Source organism: Gekko japonicus, unplaced genomic scaffold, assembly GCF_001447785.1.
Source record: "Gekko japonicus isolate JY-2015 unplaced genomic scaffold, Gekko_japonicus_V1.1 scaffold45, whole genome shotgun sequence".
Taxonomy (NCBI): Eukaryota; Metazoa; Chordata; class Lepidosauria; order Squamata; family Gekkonidae; genus Gekko; species Gekko japonicus.
Genome location: NW_015177011.1, coordinates 454,108 through 470,304, shown reverse-complemented (window position 1 = coordinate 470,304; position 16,197 = coordinate 454,108). Strand labels below are relative to the sequence as shown.

The 16,197-nt window shown below is 41.4% G+C and overlaps 1 protein-coding gene across 3 annotated transcripts in view; it reads right to left on the bottom strand.

Annotated features, from left to right (window-relative positions):
• Positions 1-16,197, bottom strand: part of ANGEL2 (angel homolog 2 (Drosophila)) — a 22,122-nt gene that overhangs the window by 2,629 nt on the left and 3,296 nt on the right. Inside the window, exons 1-8 of one of the 3 annotated variants that reach the window (XM_015427607.1) lie at positions 11,391-11,402; positions 10,891-11,288; positions 8,793-9,052; positions 8,401-8,470; positions 6,168-6,589; positions 4,017-4,143; positions 3,231-3,294; positions 625-788 (exon numbers count right to left, since the gene is read on the bottom strand). In XM_015427607.1, coding sequence (XP_015283093.1) covers positions 625-788; positions 3,231-3,294; positions 4,017-4,143; positions 6,168-6,589; positions 8,401-8,470; positions 8,793-9,052; positions 10,891-11,281 — 1,498 coding nt within the window. In that variant the 5' untranslated portion in view covers positions 11,282-11,288; positions 11,391-11,402. Of the gene's footprint in view, positions 1-624; positions 789-3,230; positions 3,295-4,016; positions 4,144-6,167; positions 6,590-8,400; positions 8,471-8,792; positions 9,053-10,890; positions 11,289-11,390; positions 11,403-16,197 lie in introns of those variants that run through there. The other 2 variants (XM_015427605.1, XM_015427608.1) reach the window with 2 other exon arrangements.

Here is a 16,197-nt window from a genome sequence, read left to right as displayed (position 1 = left end):
CCAAATTGGAAAGCCGGTAGAAGTCAGCCAGAGATCCCTTGTGAATTTGGTGTTTCTAGCATGCCAGGGGTGTGCATGCTCTACTGCATCACAAACTGAACCAGTTTGTTTGGTGGCTAAGGTTTGCAACGGTTCATGATTTGCAAACCAGGCATGCCACAAGCTGAACCACATTCTCCCGGTTTGTGCCCATCCCTAGTGAACACAAGAGGCCTGTGTTTTTGCTGTGGTCAGTTAGCAACCCTAAAACCAAACTGTGCAAGGAAGAGAGTCATCATATTGAGGACAACGGATCTGAGAATACTTGTCAGAGAATGATGCAAATGTAAAATTATTCGTACAAAGTGGTTGCTTGATTTACTAGGAATGTAGCCTTATTAAAACTAGTGGCTTAGGTGTGGATGTAACTTTTTATTCAGTCAGCAGTAAAGGATAGGAAAGGACTAGTGTCCAAACCAACCTGTCTTTCTCCTGTTGTGCCCCATGATGGAATAAAAAATATGGCTGCATCCAACAGCAGCTGTATGCTTTATGCATGGGTGCTTTGAAGGGATTCTGGCAGACTGGATATTGGTATCTATTTAGTACATGTGGTTAGGATGTAGTTGTACTAGATTTCCTTACCTAGTTGCTCAGATGTGTTGTCCCTTGCTTCAGAATAGAAGATGTAATCCACAGTGACTGCGCCTCTTGAGTGGCAAGTTGTTACCTCTGGGAGTCCACTATCAGGCAAATAATGAGTGTAGGCTGAAGACAACTGAAAACTGTGGTGTAAATCTGTAGGTAACCTAAGCGGGAAAAGTATTTTTGAGTGTTTGTTGCAGGAAAGGATTACAGGATAGGTCATGTTTACAGTGGAGAGCTCTGCAGGCTGGTGCAGGTTCATATGTCCCTTCAAAATATATAAAAAGTAAAGGTTATTTGAAAAACAAACAAAAGGATTCTTACTGTAGTCTTCCTTGGCTACTCCTCCACTACCTTTTCTTCCCCACACGTTTATCTCAGAAAACATTCTGTGACCAAATTTTAACCCAAAACAGAAATACTGGAATATGAGGAATATGTAACAACTTTTGTATGACAAAACTATCAAAATGTATACCAATTATTAAGGTCACATGGCTGTAGAGGCAATATGAAAATAGTTATGGTGGAAAGCTCCAAAGCCCACTTGAACCATCATGACCAAGGTGATCCTGGATCCAAAGCCCATGCCAGGAAACATAGTTTCTGCATTCAGAACCAGCTGTGATGAAGAGTTCATCAATCCTAGTAGGAAAAAAACCCCTCATATGCTTCCAGCTGATGATTAGGGGATGGTTTCATGACTTGGGGATCTACTTGGACTGGCATTACCACTTTCAGGCTTTGGGGAACACCAAACAAGACACTCATAGTGGGCCTCCTTAACTCAGATGAAGGATGTCCAAGAGACTTCTCTCAGGCCACAACTGACCTTCCTAAGTATTCTGTCCAAAGTGAAAATAGAGTATACTTAGGTCAGTGGCTTGTGTGTGTGAAGGCAGCAGCTTTTTCCGCTGTTTGTTTGTTTGTTTATTTATTTATTATTCAAATTTATACCCCGCCCTCCCCCATAGGGCTCAGGGCGGCTTACAGGGCTTTCCTTCAGCTTCTGATACATGGCCCCCAAACACTGAGTTTCCATTTTGTTACCAGGCCTGTCCTTCCCATTTTTGATCCGAAAGTACCCTGGTGGGAGCAGAAGGCACTTTGCTAGTTAAAGGGGGGGAGGAGAGGAGGGGTTACAGATCTCTCACTTGGCTGCAGCACCTTGTGTCACATCCTATTCTGCTCCTGGGGATCCCCCTGACACTTCAGGAACACCTTTTTGGATGCTGCAGCAGGCTGCAGAAAACAGGAAGTAGTAAAGATCTTTTCCACAAACAGAGGGCTGCTCGCAGCTCTTTCAGTTCCAACCGCACCCCCGTAATCTTTTAAAGTCATTCATAAGAAGTGCTTTACTTGTTCTCTTGCCTTCAGTAAAGCATCTCCAGACTGGCTTGCATTTATCTCAGGTTGCCCTCACTTTGCTTGGATCATCCACCTTCTTGGCTATACCTGGTTTTAAGTAGTTCTTGGTACATTGTGAAATCATTAATGGTTGCATATAGATTAATGGTTGCATATAGATTTTGATAATGGAATATAATTTTTTGAACATTTAAAGTTATGCTGGCAAGCAGAGAGTTTATATATTTGTTACATCTTACTAGCTTCTTGGGTGAATACACTTCCTTGTCAGAGGAAGTGCCCAGAAGATGCTGTGGCATTTTTAAAAAATTGCATTTGAGCTCTTTCTGAAAATGCAGGCTACAGGCTGATTCCAACATCAGAGGAAGTGCATTCCCACAGGGAAAAAAATTATTTTGGAATAGTTAGCCATAAGGATTTTCTTAGGATGACACCACATATTTTACATATTTATATCCAGTCTTGATTCAAATCAAGCTGCTAAAAAGATAATTACTTGAGATTTGAAGGATCCAGCTGGAATAATAACTAGCAAAGTTGGACAGATCACCAGTTCAGATGTAATATTTCTATAATATGCACCAGAGTGATTTTCAAAGTTATTACAGATTTGGGCAATATCAAAAGTCTTTCTGGTTCAACTATATATCATGTGCTACCCCCTGCTTTTAATATAAAGTCACAGGCCATGTATCACAATTCAAGAGAGATAGTATGTAATCTTGGGCTGTAGTTTAACCAATTCTCTCTCTTTTCATGTGAGTTATATTAGACAACAAGCATTCCACCTAGGTTGCTACAAGCCAAAATTAAAATAAATGATGGCATTTAGTAGGGCTGCCAAATCCCCCCGGGGGCAGATTTCCCCCCGCTTTGGAGGTCCGATTTCTGCCCCCGCGGAATCGGGCCCCGGGGAAAACCCCACCCCCGCGTGCACGTCACAAGAAAGTGACGTCATGACGCCAGGCACACTGGGGGGCGGGGCACAGCCATTTGAGGGGAAAACTCTATGTTCCCCAGCGTCATGACGTCACTTCCCTGTGACGTGCATGCGGCACGCATGTCCCTGGAGCCAGCACAAAGTCCCCCGCCGGCAGAGGTAAGTCGATTTGGCAAGCCTAGCATTTAGCTACAAGAAGAATATGTAGTTCCTCATTTAAACAAGTCCAACACAACACAAAGGGTTGCTTGACGGTCAACTTGCTTGTGGCTTCAATCAACCAAATTCCAAAATGTACCTTTGTGATACCATTACGATCTCCTCTGAAGCCTCCAATGTGTTTTCTTTAGCCTCTCCTCTCTCTAGAAAACGAGGAAGCAAATGTGACAACAAATGTTAAAAGAAACGACTCCATAAAAAAAAAAGATGAGGCTGAAAGCCCACATGCAGACAAAAATTATAGAAGTTATTTTCCTGTTTCTTGGAATGGAGAAACTGGAAGAGAACATACTAACTGAGCACATTCATTTCTAGTAAATAATCCCTACAAAGTATCAAATTTGAACAGTAACTGCATTTTTAAAAAAATGGTCAGTGCTCTAAATGAATGTTGGTCACTATTAGCCAGTATAACAAGAATTGACAGCATTATAAAGGAGTGGTTTATATAGTCTGCTGTCAATAAATGGAAGTCCTGATGTCTTTTCAAGAGACATTTGAAGCACACCCAGTTTTGAGCTGAGTGGACATGCTCCAGGCTGGGGTCATGGTGGAGTACATCCTAATTAATTTCTTATTTTTCCCTCTTGAAGAATATGGGCAGCAACTACAAAAAGGAGCACGTGGAATGATATGTCTGTGTCTTATTCATTGAGCACAAAACATGCCCATGAACTGATATGCAATTGAATGGAAGGAAACCAGAACCTCAGTTGGCTATGTAAATTTATGTCAGGCCCCTAAGAAAACACCGACCACCAATATGTTCATGTGCCTGGGGCTCGGGGACTTATATAGTAAATATTTTGGGGTGTGTGAACAATATTGTCAGAGAAGGAAACAGTTTATTTGTACTGGAATTTACCTCTTTCTTTTTCTAGTTGCTTCTGCTGCTCCTCATACATGCAGTCCTGAGAGATGCCAAGACTTTGAGGCCAAATGGGAATAGAGAGTATCCTTTTACCCCTGGGAGACTGTTCCTGTCCAGACACCTTAAACAAACAACAACCACCAAGAAATGCAAGAAGGGATTCAATATTCATTGCTACCTTATCTTAAACTCAGGCTACTTAGAAGCAACTTGGGTTCAGTCATGCAAATTCTGGCAAGCCACCTTGAACCACAAGGAAAGGTGGGATATAAATGTTTTAATAAATTAGTTGGAGAAACTATTTTGGAGCTCCTCACAGCCAGTATGACACATCATCATCTCCAACAACCTGGTGTAATCTACCACTTGGCTATCTCAAAGCTCATTCTTGGCTCCAGATCACTTGTGAATATTCATTCCAATACAGATCATTCAGGGATCCAGCTGTTTATTTCCACTATGCTGAAGTTTGTCATGTTTATTCCTCTCCCCTGGTTTCCACCATAACCAGTTTTTTCATACACAAAAAAGAGAGAGAAAGAATAGACTCCTATTCTATAACTACTCTTTAGTATTCTTTGACAAAGTAGGCAAAAGTTTCTTAAGTGCAAAATACACAATACATTTCAGTATTAAAAAGTTATCACCTTTCACCTTGTGACATAATTTCTTCAGCATATTTTTAGACAATATATTAATATTTATCACATTCAGCAATCAGTCTTTTTCTAGCCTGTTTCCCTTAGAGCCTCTCTGTACTACAAACACATATTAGTTCTGTACAAATTAGATGTAATGCCTTTCCAAAGAACTATGGGAATTGGAGTTTTGTGAGAATGTTAACAGTCTCTAAGTCCCTCACTGTCATACGCTACCCTGAGCAGAGAAACACCTTTTAAACCTGTTTTAGCCTGAAGCATTGATGTATCCTTTGTGATCCTCCTAGTGTACCTTAACCAGACTGTTTCCCCCATCTTCTTAGTTGACTATATACATAAGGAAATGAGCAGCTGTTCTGAAAGGCCATGTCACAGTAACATCAGTCTATGGCTGCCATGGCAATTTTTTTTTGTTGATACAGATTAGCATACCCTTTAAGTATATATCTACTTCTTGAATTTAATTATATTTATTTGCACGTTTGTTATCATGCTTTTCCTCCAATAAATTGCCTACATTAGGTTATACTATATTATATTCACAACTACTCTTCAAAGTAGATTAGGCCACGAGACAGTGGATTGGACCAAAGTCACCCAGAGAGCTTCATATCTCTGGGTGGAAATTTAAACCCAGGTGTCTCTGATCCGTTCAAAATTCTATCCACTACATCAGCGCTTTCCAATCTTTCTAGTTTTGGGGAATATTTTGTGTATCCCCTACTCTAGAACTCTTGAGCATCTGCCACAGATCTGAGGACATGTTCTAAGACCCACAAAGCATCCCTAGAGCACACCGGGCAACAACTGCATGTTGCAGGAGAAAATTAACAGAGGTGGCCAGCTGACTTCCCAGAAACATGTCTGCCATTACTGATCTTATTGAGAAAGTGACAATAAGCTTCCAAGGAAGCCCAAGTCTCCATGAACTACTGATACTTAATTGCACCCAGGTCTATTTTTGGGCAGGAACGCACAGGAACGGAGTTCCGGCTGGCTCCTGAGTTGGCCACGCCCAGCAGGCATTCATTAGCATAATAGGCCACACCTAACAGCAGAAACTCATTAGGATTGGCTACATTAGGGGTGTGTGGTCTAACATGCAAAGAAGTTCCTGCTACAAAAAAAGCCCAGGGTTTTGACAACAAACAGAGTAAACAGAATAAGAAGCAAAGGATGAGTGTGGTAGCATGGGGGTGTGGTCTAATATGCTAATGAGCTGTGATGTCAGGGGTGTGGCTTAATAGGCTAATGAGTTTCTTCTGTTGGGAGTGGCCTATTATGCTAATGAGTTCCTGCTGGGCTTTTTCTACAAAAAAAAGCCCTGATTGCACCCCTGCAGCTTTGGACCAAGCATCACACTACAGCAGGAAAAGCACAGTTCTCAAGGAAGCTTCATAACATTATTAGTAATGGGATGGGCAGCACCCAGTTCAATATTATATGTACTCAACCAACATCAGTTCCTTAGCAAATCGATACCTACTTTCCCTATAGGGAGTCCATCATAATTCAGTTTTCCTTCCCTTAAGAAATTGTACAGCGGAGAGTAAGGGACAGAGTTAAAGTCACCACAGAGGACAAGGGGACAGAAACGTCCATCTTCTCGAATGGCCACATTGGTAATTTCAGCCAGCAGCATTGCTAGTTGGGTTAGCTTAATGTCCCCTCGTCTTGGGTTGTATAGCAGATGAGTGTTGGCCACACATATAGCTGTAGTGACTTTACAGTGAAACCGAGGCTGCAGGAGCACAACCAACCCCACATTATCTCGGTCCAACAGTGGGATATTGCGGCGGAAGAATTCCACTGGATTTGAGGAGAGCAGGCTAAACTTGGAGGTCTTGAAGCAAATAGCACAGCCATCAGGTTTCCTTCCTGTCCTCATCTTGTATTCGCAATGGTAGCCTGTATAAGAGGATTTCAAGATTCAGTCTGACTGGTTTCAAGAACTGCTGAGCCTCTCCATCTGCAGCACTCATCGCACGAGTCACTGATTGCTAAAGAGGAATCACAAAACCCCTTGCAATTTTCAGATATCTCAGAGTTAAACAGTTGTCTCTTAAAGAGATCTTGTTAATAAGAAGGTTGTCAATGATTTCTACTAATTTTGCAACAGAATCAGGAGTAATATTAAAACTATTATTTTCTACCAAATATGATGCGTGCAGCACTTGAACGTTGAGAAAGTGCAATGTAAGTTCAGTTTAAATGCCTGTGCTTCCAAAATCCAACTCTTCCTGATTCCAAGACCGATAAAAACCATAAACTACCACCACCTGGTATTTCAGGAATCCAGAACATCTTTATCTCGTTCTTGAGGTGACCAGAGCACCTTTTTAAAAGTCTCCTTCCCCCCCCCCCCAAATAAGCCCCCAAGCAAGCTGGTATGAGTGGGGAAGACAGCTGGAACAAATGGCCAAAGAATGGATATAAGCAATCAGAATATTATGAAAATCCTAGGCACTACATTTTAATCAAAAGTTTTTAAAACTTTTAAAACTGAGCCCGCTTGCGGGGAGGGCGGGGTAAAAGTGGAATGAATAAATAAATAAAATAAATAAAAGTATTTAATTGAAAAAGAAAAAAAACAGAATTTACAAAGCATGGACATAAAATCTACACAAGATGACAAATATTCTCCTTTACTGTCTAAGATGTTGGGGCATCCTTCAAAAACTTTCTTGAGATTTAGTCTTCACAGCATGGTTCAAAATGGCAGGAGAGTCATCTTCCAGAGAATAAAGAGCACCCACAAGCAACATGACAGAGTTATCTTGGCAAACACCTTCCCACGTACTTTTAACATCTGACACCCTCTCAAACAGATCCACATCTACTTGAACTTAGTTAAGACTGGATAGCAAGCTGATCCTTCAGCCAACAAGACTACAGTAAGGTAGATAATTACAGGGAGTAACACGAAGGTTATTCAAATGCAGCTCTTCTAAGTGTCTAGAGCCATGACTTTGACAGAAACAGGCTACTGGCCACTTCACACCTTGGGTGGTCTGGCAGGAAAAGGGAGAAACTCTATGCTGCTAAAACAAAGAGAAGCACACCATGCTGAGAACACAAGAACAACCCTGCCAGATCAGACCAGTATCCTGTTTCCTGTAGTGTCCAACAAATGACTCTGGGAAGCTCAACAACCGGTCATGAAGGCAGCCACCTTTGTCAGCTGCTGCTCTTCAGCAACTGGCAATCAGAAGCCTTCAAGTGTGGAGTTTTCATTTAACCATTAGAGCTATAGCCACTGATAGACTTCCCCTCCACGACATGTGTCTAGTAACCTTTTAATTTAAATAACGTACCCCATTCACACCAAGGCCCTTTTTTGGGTACTCTGACATCCATAGCAACACACAGGAAGAAGTGGCTGTTAGTCTAAATTAGTCTGATTAGGAACCCTATTCAGTTTAGTTCTAATTAGGAACCCTACTCAGTTTAGCTCTGATTAGGAACCATACTCAGATACATTTTCCAAAGTCTAAGTGAGACAGGATGCTAGTGCACAGACAGAGGGCTGCAAACACAAACACTATTGAAATAAAAGAAGACCAAAAACCTGTGCCACAGTAGATTTGTTAATACTACAGGATATGATTCCCCCCCCCTTGGAATCTGAGCTCATTTAGAGACCTTAAAATATGCTTCCTCTATCACACTCTGATTGCAATTTACTTATAATGAGTAACTTATGTTTTTAAATAACATACCTAAGGCTTCCAAACTGGGCTTGATTTCCTTCCCATACTGGTCTTCTTGGACCTCTTGTAAACAAAGTACCTGAAGAGGAAAAATGTACTTATCAACCACACAGCAGCACTTCTAAGGCCCACAGACCAGTGAGAGAGAACTACTGACACTCAGCTTGGGCTTATTCCATGTCCTTCTAATAGACATTGGATTGTTTGCTATTAGAAAGAATGATGATACAATAGGTTATTGCCAAAAGTGTGCTTATCGCATTCACAGTTTGCACGGTATGGTGTACACCTGAAAATATCATGTGAAATAGAGCTGTAACTGCTTACGTTCTGTAATGAAGACCCCCTGCTAAGCATAAATTGCTTTCTTAGTGAAAGCTGTGGGGCAGCTTTCCACTTACATCTGCATCCAGCTGTTTGATGTCTGAGAGAACGTTGGGAAACCGATAGTTCCAAGATAGTATTTGGTGTCTGCAGTGTTTATACAGGTGGGAGTTGTCTTCTAACAAATCCTGGGAAAGGATGTTGTATGACATCACAGTAAAATCAAACTTTTCCTGCAGGTCTTTATTGTCCTGGCTGATCTGCTTATCCTCTTCAAGGATCTTCATTTTTTTACTCTGCTGACAAAAATATTCCCAGGATCTTTTGATCACCCCTGCTGAAACAGTTGTCAGAAAGAAAAAAAAAATGTTGGCATTAATACTTTTGACTTGAGAGCTTAGGTTCTGTTCAGATAATTATTTTCTCTTATTTAAGAGCTCACTAAGAAAATGGATGGCCTGCATAAAAATGCTGAGAAAAAAGGACCTTAAGCAATGAATATGAAAATAACATAATAAATAAACATACATATTCTAACAATCTACCATTGATAAATAATCTTGATACTGATAAAATCAGGTTCACAAAGCATGGGTACCCAACTAAAGGTACAAGCATTTGGAGTTTTGCAATGCTCCTGTCTATTATCCCAAATTGTGCCATCTGCTCCTTCTAAGGTAGAACTGTCCTGGACTGTACACGTACTATAATGTCCACCAGAACACCAATCCTGAGATCCAAATCCCCCAAAACGTTGCTTAGGATTTGGAAATTGTATACATTGTTTATTTGTCTATAAATGAATTATTTGTTGTTATTTATTGATTTTTGAAATTAGTATTGACACCACACACAGTTAATTTCTTTGGGTTCACATATATACTATGTGTTTCACTATTATATTGGATCAACATTTGATGTAAATTTATTTATTTATTAGATTTTTACCCCGCCCTCCCAGCAGAGCCAGCTCATGTATGTAAATCATATTTTATGATGTAAAGCATATTTACGATGCAAATGCAGGCAATTCATTGCAGAGATGAGAATCAGACCAGGAAGTTCAGGAGCTGAGCTAAAATTACAAAGCTACAATGAAGTGTTGCCTTTAAGAAATATGAGGAAGGAAGAGGAAATGTCTGTCCAAAGCCAACCTGGTAAGTTTACAGATAAGGTAGCCTCATGGAAATGTTGCCAGAGTAGACCCTGTCCCATCACTTCCCAGAGGACTTCTGCTTCAACACTGAAAGGAGGGCTGCTTGGTGCCTACAAAGCAGGAGAACACTGGAGTATCTGTACACATGACTGCAATTACCAGGATTCTCTGTAGTGGAAAATTATTTGGCGGGCAGAACCATATATATGAAAGTTTACATCCCCATTCTCCACTGAATGCACTTGGCCTCGTGCCAGGCATGGAAGTAAATGTGGCTCTTTTGTTGATGGTCATTGCAAGTATGGCTCTTCACATGCTACACAGTGTGTACTACTGGTCTGTGGTGAATTCAGTTCAGGCAGGCACACACACTGAAGTCCAAACCAGATGTGATGTAAGGAGGCAAGTGAAATGGATCTTCCCAATTTTTAAAAATAAAGAATAGTAGCTGACCAGGATTTCTTTCAAAACTCTATGGTGAAACTTGTAAAAAAACCCTGACACATTGCATGACATCATTTCTGTCCCCCACAGTTTTCCCGCCGGCTGAAATGAATAAGGGTGGGTAGGAGGGCCCATCCACTGGGAGCTTGCCCGCCCGAAGTGGGCAAATGGCAAGCCTACCTACAGCTCTACATTGACTGTACTACTTCCAGTTTGGTGCAGTGGTTAAGTGTGTGGACTCTAATCTGGGAGAACCGGGTTTGATTCCCCACTCCTCCACTTGCACCTGCTGATGTGACCTTGGGTCAGTCACAAGCTCTGGCACAGCTGTCCTTGAAAAAGAGCAGTTTGTGTCGGAAGTTCTCTCAGCCCCACCCACCTCACAGGGTGTCTGTTGGGGGGAGGGGAAGGGAAATGAGTTTGTAAGCCGCTCTGAGACTCCAAGTGAAGGGCAGGGTATAAATCCATTCTCCTCTTCTTTTCTTCTCACACTGGCTCTTTATACCCTGGACAGTAACACATATTCTTTTTAATATTATAAAGAATTTACCAAGACAGTAAAAACATCACATTACCTCTTGGTTTTGGAAGGCTTTCTTCTTCATGTTGAGGTTCATTATGAAACAGTGAAGTTTCATTTGGAAAAGAGGTACTCAATTGTTCATTAGGACTGCAGCTAATCTCCTGGTCCCCGCTACATTTCCTTCGTTTTGGTGTGGGCTCATCGCCTTCAGATTTCATATTAGCAGGGCAGAGATGAATGGAACAGTTTTGTATGTGATTGTGAGGCTTTCTGTTCCAGGTTACAGGGAAATCCTGAAGGTTCAAGTGTGAACACCAAACCCAAGAACAGTACTCAGTCCACTTCGCGCACTTATATGTTGGCCCATTCTGGAACACTCTTTGAGCCAGATTCCAATGGGCAATCCAATCTCTGCCCAGCCTCTGTAGGGGACGGGACAGCATGGGATATCTAGAAACAAAGAAAGATTAGTAAAGATTCTTACCTGTGAGATATAGTAATAATAAGAATTTTGGACAAAGCCAAAGTACAATACAGTGTTTCTGCACCCACCCATTGGTTCCATAATGGAGCGGCTTTGGACATCACACACAAGTATAATTAGCTATCCACAAAGCCTCACTTATAGATCCAGGTGGTCAGCCATGTTGGTCTGAAGCAGTAGAATAAATTTAGAGTCCAGGGGCACCTTTAAGACCAACAAAGTTTTATTAAAGGTATGAGCTTTTTGTGTGCATGCACACTTTTTCAAATACATTGGAAGGAAGGTGAGCCCGGTAGAAGATTATGTTCTACGAACCAACACCTCCTGGTAGTCCCTGGCCCTAGGGATGTCCGACTTGCCTCAACTAGGGCCAAGGCTTTTTCAGTCCTGGCCCTTGCCTGGTGGAATGAGTTCCACAGGGCCAGCAAAACAGAGCTCTTCCTCCAGGAATTAAGTTGAGGCAGCGGGCATCCATTTGATCTGGCCTCCCGTCCAGTGACTGCAGTTCCCAGAAGCCAGGTGGGGCCACAATATTATCAGGGACATTATTGTTTTAGTCTATGGTGATCTGATTGATTTTAAATGGATTGTTATAATGTGTCTTATTTGTTTTATTGTAAATCTACTTTAATTGCAAATCGTAACTGTAAATTATGAATGGTTTTAACTACAAATCTGCATTATTGTAGATAAATACATTGGTACCCACCCTGAGCCTACACTGTGGGGAGGGTGGGATATAAGTCTAACAAAATAAGTAAGTAAATAAATAAATTTGCTGTTCAGCCCCTGTCTAAGTTTGAACCTTACCTTCCTTCCAATGTTATTTGAAAAAATGTGTGTGCACACGAAAGCTCATACCTTGAATAAAATTTTGTTGGCCTCACTTATAGGTAGCAGGCAATGCTTCTGTGCAACACTTGAAAAAATGTGTGTAAGAAACTTATACATCTTGTATTTTTGCCTACACACCATTTCTACACTGCAGTGCTATCAACAAACATTGCCAGCCAAATATGGAAGAGGCTGAACGGGCAGCTGGTGAAGCTTGCTTATAATGGCTAAAGCCACTCTGAAAATGGAGGCTTTTAAAAGTTCCTGTTAAAAACATGGGAGGCACTTCAGGACAGCATGATCAGAAAGTGAAGCATAAAGAGAAGAGTTGAATAGGCCTCGTGCCTGGATACTGAATGGCAGTATTATTTCTAAAAATATGGTAGATGACAAATTAGGTCATCAAATTAACTGGTTTCAGTATTCTCAAATCCAAAATTTAATAATGTAGTTAAAAAAAGATGGTCATCTTCGTTGGCTGTTAACAGGTTTTGAAGAAATTCTCAGAAACACAGGAAGAAACCAAAGATCTACTGTCTAAAATTTGTAAGAACGTCCAAGATACAATTCCTGCCAACCTAGCAGTTTGACAGCAAGAAATTGCAAGTAGATAAATAGGTACCGCTTCAGTGGGAAGGTAACAGCGTTCCGTGCGCCTTGGTGTTTAGTCATGCCGGCCACACAACCATGGAAATGTCTTCGGACAGCGCTGGCTCTTCGGCTTTGAAACGGAGATGAGCACCGCAACCCTAGAGTTGGATTCGACTGGCTTTCGAGCAAGGGAACCTTTACCTTTTTTACCAAGATACAATAAACAACAAGCCCCCTTACTTATACTAAGGTTTGGGAGAAAGAATTAAAATGGACTTTAACTCCTGAAGAATGGCAGAAAATACAGAGCTTCCCTTCTAACAAATCATCTATGGTTCCTTTAAAGCTTCAATTTTCTCTCACTGTGTCTCCAGACCTTTTTATTTTTGACTTATGGCTGGATTATTCAATGGAAAAGAGTCAACATTCCTTGGTCTCAATACTGATTGCACCTGCAAAACAGGTGATTGCAGCCAATTGGAAAAACCCAAATGGGCCTTCCAGAGATGTCTGGTTTGACAGACTTTGGGATGTTTAAATCATGGGGAAGATAATAAACAATTCTTTCTAAGTTGGTTCCTAGTTGTCTTTTTCACCCTGTGATTATGATTAAATCTGGAAGCCAGTTGGGTTTCTGAGACACAATGAAGTTTTTCCATGTAGAAATGATTATAGAATCTGGTTAAAATTGTAAGGTTACTGCAAACATGTGTCAATATGCATTGTTACGTGGGTGTATAAAAATTGTACAAAAATTTAGGTTTAGCCTAGGTTTTCTGGGAGTACCTACTGGTTGATAATGTTAAATAGTTTTACTTTTGGATTGCTCTTTTTTGTGAACTTAATAATTAATAGTTATTTTTAAAAAACATTATGGGAAGAAATTCTCCCAAGGAATCACTGTGGGCCCTAAGGGTTACTTAAAAGTAGTATACTCTGACTTCCCTGACCATAACCAGGAGGCTGAACTTGAAATGGAAGGGAAAATAAGAGTGGTAACTAAAGGGGAGAATGTTGTAATACTGGGTGACTTCAGCTACCCTAGCACTCACTGGACAAATACATGCTCGAACCATACTGAAAAGAGGTTCTTAGACATCATAAATGACTATGCACTGCAACAGTTTGTTCTAACTCTGACAGCAAGGGCTTCAAGTAGATTCAGAAGCTGGGTGCTAGGTCCAGTCTCACAGGTAGCATGGAAGGAAGCTAACCATACAAACTACTTGAACCAGCAAGGCTCCCTGCTTAGTCCAGGGCTTCAGTATCTTGAAGGGTTTCATCTGGCCAGGGCTTGATTGAACCCTGATCCTGCAAAGCATTATGTGCACTTTGGCAGTGATTTGGATCAGTAGCTGGACTACCAAGCTGGTACTTCTCTGTCGCTGAATTGCTTCCTCACAGGCCCACTATCTCTTTTGCTCTTGCTGGGTAGGGGAAGAACTTGGGAGACTGGTAGTCCAGGACCTGGCCCTACAAGGTACGTTTTCAGTGTAGGTCCTTTGACTGAGGCCTCAGGATCCAGGGGCTCTGGGTCTGGAAGAGCCTCCTGGTCTTACCTCAGAATGGTCTTTGGCTCCTCCAGGTCATCATCTGAGGAATGTGCTCCTGAACTGCAGGGGGTGCTCGTGACACGATTGGTCATAGAACTAACTAGAGGGGTAGCTCTGGACTTGATTTTGAGTGGAGTTTGAAATGTAGTGCAAGATGTGAATGTTGCACTGATTGGGAATAGTGACCATAATCCTATCGTGTCAACAGAAATTCACCCCCAAAGTCTAAAACAATCACTTTTGATTTCAAAAGAGGGAATGTTGCTAAAATGAGGGGACTAGTCAGAAGAAAGTTAAACAGAAAATTAAGTTTGTCAAATACCCTCAGGGTGCCTGCAAACTATTTACTACTATGAGGCCTACATAGAATGTTTACTTCAAATCAGGAAGGGTACCAACAAGTTTAAAAGGATACCTGCATGGTTAACAACTCACATCAGGAAAGCCATAAAAGGCAAGATGGCTTCTTTTAAAAAGTGGAAGGTTTCCCTGATCAAGGTGAATAAAAAGTTATATTAATTCTGACAAAACAAATGTTAAATTGACAATAAGCAAGCAAAAAGAGAACCCGAGGAGATGGCGACCAAAAACATTGAGAAAAACAATAAGCATTTCTTCAAGTACATCAAGGAGCAGGACACTAGCTATGAAGGTGGTTGGGCCTTTGAATGACAAAGGAATAAATGGTTTGCTTAAAGAAGATGGTGAGATGGCAGAGAAGCTAAATAAATTCTTTGCATCCATTTTCATTATGAAAAATGTAGGGCATACCCACATCAAAATCTTTGTATTTGAGAAGTGTGTCCAAAGAACTGAGTTAAATTGAACTGATAAGATATGGGCTCTTGGACAAACTGAAAACCTATAACTTCACAGGTCCAGATGGCATACACCTAAGGGTTCTTCAAGAACTCAAATATGAAATTGGCCTTAATGCCGGATGACTGAAGAACAGCAATTATCACCCCAATTTTTAAAAAGTGGTCCAGAAGCAATCCAGGAAATTGCAGGCCTGGTAGCTTAACATCTATTTCCGGAAAATCATTAGAAACGGCTGTTAAAGAAAAAACGATTAAACATGATGAGAAACAAAGTCTACTGAGGGGAATGTATTTATTTATTTATAAATTAAACCTCTAGACCTCCGGTGTCAAACCTGCGGCCCGCCCAGGTCTTCAATCAGGCCTGTGGCTCTCCCCTCCCCTCAACCCTTCAGCGGAGATTGGGGCTGCTGAACTTCCCAGCTGGCTGGGCCTTGTCTTAGCTCCTTTCTCCTCCAGCAGGGAGCTCCTCTGGGCCAAAGCACAAAACAAGGTGCAAAGACAATGCAGAATGGATTTTCCTTTAAGGTCTCTGGGCCTCGATAGACTACTCTGGGACTGGAATGACAGCCCCCACAGTGGAATGATGGTCCCTGGGAGTAGCAGCTGCATTCTGGGAATGGAATTCCACTCTGGGGGCTGTCATTCCAGTCTCAGAGCAGTCTATCTGGGCCCAGAAACCTTAATGGAAAATCCATTCTGCATTTTCTTTGCAACTTTTTTTGAGCAGCAATTTATTTCAATGGAGTGGAGTTTCAGTTTCCAGTGTTTTTATGTCAGCTGAAGTTGTCTGCTTGCAAAGAAATGGCTGATGTTTTGAGTCAGCTTGTCTCTGCTGAATGGACCTGAGAATGGGTGCCTGAATGAGCAGTCTAACCTGGGGATCCACAGACAAAGGGGAACATTACACTGGAGAGCCATTGCCAATCTGAGTAGACGGGGGGGGGGGAGCCCAGCCATTTCATGTTTTCCTAGAGTCAGAGTATTTTATATTTTTAGTCCTTGTGCTTTTTATTGATGTTGTATTTAAAAAATGGTGTTGCCAGATCCCACTATCCCCCCAACTCTCCATTTTA